This window comes from Eurypyga helias, unplaced genomic scaffold (genome assembly GCF_000690775.1).
Source record: "Eurypyga helias isolate BGI_N326 unplaced genomic scaffold, ASM69077v1 scaffold17905, whole genome shotgun sequence".
Taxonomy (NCBI): domain Eukaryota; kingdom Metazoa; phylum Chordata; class Aves; order Eurypygiformes; family Eurypygidae; genus Eurypyga; species Eurypyga helias.
The window spans coordinates 14,429-19,511 of NW_010250968.1; the positions used below are offsets into that span (position 1 = coordinate 14,429).

At 52.2% G+C, this 5,083-nt stretch overlaps 2 protein-coding genes across 2 annotated transcripts in view; one reads left to right on the forward strand and one right to left on the reverse strand.

The window, feature by feature from the left end:
• Window positions 1-71, forward strand: part of FOXN4 (forkhead box N4) — a 14,424-nt gene extending 14,353 nt beyond the window's left edge. The window contains exon 9 of the mRNA XM_010151859.1: window positions 1-71. This exon is cut by the window's left edge and continues 207 nt beyond it. Within this exon, the coding sequence (XP_010150161.1) occupies window positions 1-71 (71 nt within the window).
• Window positions 72-3,463: 3,392 nt separating this feature from the next.
• Window positions 3,464-5,083, reverse strand: part of ACACB (acetyl-CoA carboxylase beta) — a 21,167-nt gene continuing 19,547 nt past the window's right edge. The window contains exons 48-51 of the mRNA XM_010151860.1: window positions 4,934-5,083; window positions 4,503-4,673; window positions 3,713-3,849; window positions 3,464-3,590 (exon numbers count right to left, since the gene is read on the reverse strand). The exon at window positions 4,934-5,083 is cut by the window's right edge and continues 4 nt beyond it. Coding sequence (XP_010150162.1) covers window positions 3,464-3,590; window positions 3,713-3,849; window positions 4,503-4,673; window positions 4,934-5,083 — 585 coding nt within the window. The remainder of the gene's footprint in view (window positions 3,591-3,712; window positions 3,850-4,502; window positions 4,674-4,933) is intronic.

A 5,083-nucleotide genomic window follows, 5' to 3' on the forward strand; every position in this document is an offset into this window, starting at 1 on the left:
CGACCCTGGACAACGTAGCGGCTGCTCAGTACATGAACGCCCAAGGCAACAAACCCATCGCTCTGCTCTAAGGTTTGCACCGCCCTGTGGACCTCTGACTCGGGGTCCGGTTTCTCCTGATGGTTAAAATCCGACCTGAAAGCAATAGACACTTGGAATGTGTCGGCTCTTTACCGGGACAGAGCACGCGATGCCACAATAAACCAGACTGATGCTAGTAGAGACACTCACCCACGGCAAGGCTGAGGAAGGAGCACGGACACGTACTGCAGGACTGGTGAGCTCCTAAGAACCTGGAAGGCATCGGGCAAAAAAAAAACCAGGCTGGAACTGAGCTAAAAAATAGTCCAGTTGAGGTAAATAATCAACACTGTGATCTGGACTTACACGCGGACGCTCTTTGGTCACCACCTACGCGGAGGCCAACACAAGGCAAGGGGCTGGTCAGCACCGAGTCAGCGTCCAAGATGTTTGATCACGTACCACGCTTCTATTCTTTTTCTTAAATTGCCAAATAACTGTTGCCATTGAGCAAAGACCACACGCAGTTGCTGGAGACGCTTGCGCCACTAACGCTTTTCTGACCTAACTATTGTTAATTTATTGTTATGAGGTAGGAAAAGAGGAGAAAGAATATTAAAAATGAAAAATCAAGCCCATAGCAGACAACTGTTACGTCAAGGTTTAAAAACAAAGTCCTTACCCCACCATGAAGCAAGTGGTACTACTGAATTATTAAACTGATCACTGGCTAGCAGATTTTAGGGATTAATATACCTATTTTTAGAGTTTAAAACAAAGTTAGATTTGTTTATAGTCTTGTGTATTGTGCTTCTGTCTATTCTTGTGCTAGGCAGTATTACTATTTGTAAATTTATTTATATTTATTGTTATGAAGAGAAAAGAAATTATGTAAACTGAGCACTGTTCAATTTTTTTAAAATGCTGCAGTAACCTGGTTTACATCCACTAAATTATTCATGATCAAAAATACAACAATTCTAATCACTGCTGTTACACTACAATTCTTTTAACTAAGCACTTTTGATACTGTGAAACTCATGGGTTTTTTTAAAAAAAGACTCGGAGACCAAATATTGTAACTGTATCACACCGATTCGTAATCGTCTGTCTTTCCTAATTAACAAAGTAAAATCGATTCTAACGTAGATTTTTAAATTTTCAAACCCTGCTTTATCCTTGGTAACGTAAGTTGCAAAAAATGTGATGAAATGTCTGAAAATGTAAAATTCAAACTGTTTGTTGGAATTTAGCATTTAGCGTACCTATACCTCTGTGACCACGACGTAATATTTTTCTCGTATTTCGTCTGTTCCTGTGCATGAATGGGTTTTCCCAGCCTGTCTGTTCCGGGTATCGTATCCATGTGCTCTCCTGCAGCTGGGGCTGGTTGGAGACAGAAGGTACTCCAGCTCACATCCATGTAGTAAAAGCCCAGAGGGTGCCAGACGCTGGAGCCACCCAGCTGAAACTCACCGCTGTGAAGTTCAGGGGGTAAAAAATACCCGTGCCTGTGCCTTCCACGCTGCGTCTGTCCACGGCAACCTCTTCCATAACGGCACGAGGCTCCACGTCATCATTTATTGTTCAAGAACAAATGTGATTAACGATCATTTGCTGTGACTGGCAACATCTATGATGTCTTCATTTTTTTTCCCCCCAATAAATGTTTCTTAGCACTAAGCCTGGGTCGTTCTAGATGTGCTGCATTATCACTACTCCGGTGTCAGGCGAGCCCCGGCCGCGTGCCATGCCGCACCTCGGCGTTAGGCGTCATTCCCAGGCACCTACTGTTGGAAATCCAACCCAGCAAGGACACTGTTACCTACAACTCGCAGACGTTGTCAGAGCTCAGACAGGCATCTCCTCCATGTACAAAGCACTTGTAGCACCCACCTGCACGTGGAAGCGAGGGCTTGTCTCTGAAAGAGCAGCTTTCCCCAGGCTTCACTGCCATTAGGGACAAAATACTATGTCTGTAAGGGTTTGTCCCTGGCTCAGATCCTCCAGGAGAGCTTCCAGGTCTGAGCCTTTTCTCCATTCTGCCAACCAACTCCTGAAAATCTCTGGGTGAATGCACGGAAGAGTTCTGGTTTAGGGCTGGGCATTAGCAGGAGGGATGCTAGAGCTCCTCTGTACGAAAGCAGTGTATGTGCTGCGGGGAGGGGGCTGCACGGTGGCAGAGGCACTGGCCCCCGCTCATATCCACCACATTCATGCAAGGATAAAAGAAAGAGAGCTCAGGAAAACTTCCTTGAGAACTGTGCTCACTTTATTGGTGGTGGTTTGGCTCCCATACGCGAGCATCGGCACCCCCTTCCCTGAGAAAGGGCAGGGACACTTTTTGAATCAGACAGCATCTCATCAGGCCCTTTCCAACCCCAGCCCCGGGACAGGGAGACCTCCTCGCAGACCCTGCTGGGGTCCCCAGCCAGGCGTGACCAAGGAGGCATCTAACACCTCCCCACCACAGCAATACCAGCACTGCACTCAAACCACGCATCCCACCTCCTCCTTTGTGAGCCGAAGCTAAACCTGTGCCGGTGAAACGATGCACCAGAAAGCGCTTATTCAGCTTTCCCCTCCATGCACCAAGCTGGTTAAAGGCCACCCAAAGATGCAAGGTATGGGTCCGAGCAGACAGAGAGCTCACCCTGGCTCCTGTGCTTCAGGGTAGGAGCACCTGGAGCCGTGTCCTCCCTCCTCTCTGTCCTCCGCGGAAGCTGCAGGCTGAAAACACCCAAAAGAGCCAGAAGGACAGGAGCCAGAAGGGACAGGAGACAGGTGGGAGTGACAGCTGAGTCAACCAAACTGTGGTGGATCCATTGATGTTCCCGCTGCAACAGCTCCCATCACAGCTCCCTGATGTCTCTCCCAACAAGGGGAAGGGTGAGGCAAACTGCTCCTCACGGTTCCTGAGTTTATTATAAAACATGGGTTTGAGACTGCTTCTTAAGTAGGGTTTACATGTCCTCGTGCGGTGCTTGGTCAGCCTCAACGTGGCCGTACGGAGACCTCTCCCTTTGCCCTGCTCCCCTGAGGTGCCTGGGCCGGTCGGTTTGTACTTCCAGCTCCGTCCAGCCTCATGAGATGTGTCTGGCGCTGGTGCTTGTCTTAAAGATTAAGGCCAGAGCTCCCAACTAAAATGCAGTATAAGACTTTAGATTCCTTTTAAAACCAACTCCTGCACCAGGTCCAGACTCCAGACTGGGCTTGGGACAAGTTTATCTTCTGCCAAGCTGCCCCTCTGACAAACACCCCCAGCGCCAGAGGCAACTTTGGATGGCAACAGCATCTTCATGGCTTAAAGTACAAACACTGGCATCCTCTATTTAGGCACACACGAGTCCCAGGCTTCAGTCCGAGGGCTGAGGAACCAGGTGGGGAGGTGAGGTCTGCCCTCTGAGCAGCAGCGCGTCCCGGCACGCCGCCAGCCACCGGCTCAGGATGGGCCGTCATTATCCACTGTCGACAGGAGTCGGACGACCTGGGCCTTTTGCGCACGCGTGATGTGCTGAGCCATCTGGATGATGCAGTCCATGGCCACCTCGGGGTTGGCTTGGACCAAGCTGCAAGGCAGACGAGAGGGGGAAGCTGCCTTGGGGGCTGAAGCAAGAACTGTCCACCACCCACTGACCCCAATCCAGGGGATGGCATCACCCTTTGCATCCCGGCTCCTGCAGCCGCTCACCTCCGGATCTGCTTGAGCACGTAGTCTCGCTTCAAGTACTTGATGTTCTCCCGGATGGCAGACTGGGTGCCATCGTCCTCTTGCATGTGCTTCTCCAGCCACTCCACCACCACCTGGTTGTTGTCCCAGAGGTAGCCCTGGGGAGAGCATCGCTGTGAGCAGGGGGTGCTGCTGCCTGCACAGCCTGAGCGCCCCCCCCCGGCCCCTTCCTGCTGTGGCTTCAGGCTTTTTCCTCCCATGACAAAACCAGGAAATGGGATTTTAATTCTCAGTCCTGCACATACGGCACAGGGTGGCACAGCACGCTCCCCCACTCCCATGTAACAGTCTTTGGAGAAAAGGTTCCATCTAGAAATTGAAACTAAGCTTTGTGGGCTGTTTAAAATGAAAAAAAGTTAAGGTAAAACATGTTTCTTTCCTTTGCATGCGCTCACTTCCCAGCTCAGCAAGCACAGGACTGAGAGCAGCATCAAATGTGAAGACACCAGGTCTCACTTCTGCCCTGGAAAGGCCTACCTGATGGTATAAAAAGAGGAGGCTCATGTTTATTTGGGGGCCACCTTGCTACAGCTGAACATCAGCATCCAACTGAGGTCACCCAACTGGAAGAGACAGCCCCAGCCTCAGGGCCTGTGGCCACCCACCCCGGCACCGGCTGCAGAATGGTAATTCCCATCGCACGTTTAAACCCTCAGGGAGGCACCAACGGAACAGCGGAGTGATGGGAGAGCAAGGTGACAGCCCTCAGGACCATCCCGGCCGCAGGGTGCCTTGGGAAGGTTGGGGGTACCTTCGCAGCTCCCTCTGTCTCCATGAACCAGCGCCGCAGCATGGACTGGATGTGGATGTGGCTCAGCTCGCTGTTTGCCTTCAGGACCTCTGCCTTCACCACCTCCTCCAGCAGCAGCCGCCGCAGCCGCCAGTAGAAGAAAGAGCGGGCATCCTTCCACTCCAGGATGTCCTGCAGAAATGGGAACACAGCCTGGGTTTGCCTTTGCAGAAGGAAGAGGAACTGATGTGCTCCTGCTCGCCCACAGCTCACGCTGGTGGGTTTGGAGGCAGCTTGGCTGTGATGGAGCAGAGAGCAGCACCCGGGGCAGGACCAGCACCCTGAGCTGCAGCCCAGACCCCCAAGGAGGGGACTTTGCCTCCCCCCTTCGTGCTGCTGCTGCAAAACCCCCCGCGCTGAGCCCCTTCCCACTGCCACCTGCCCTGGCTCACCATGATGACGCCCTTCTCCTGCATGCGGCCTGGGGTGTCGTGCAGGTCAGCGAAACACACGGCTACCTGGTAGTACATGGGCAGAAGGAGGTCTTCCCGGGCCTTGAGCTGCTTCTCCAGCTCCCTGCGCTGTGCCTCAGACAGCTCGGG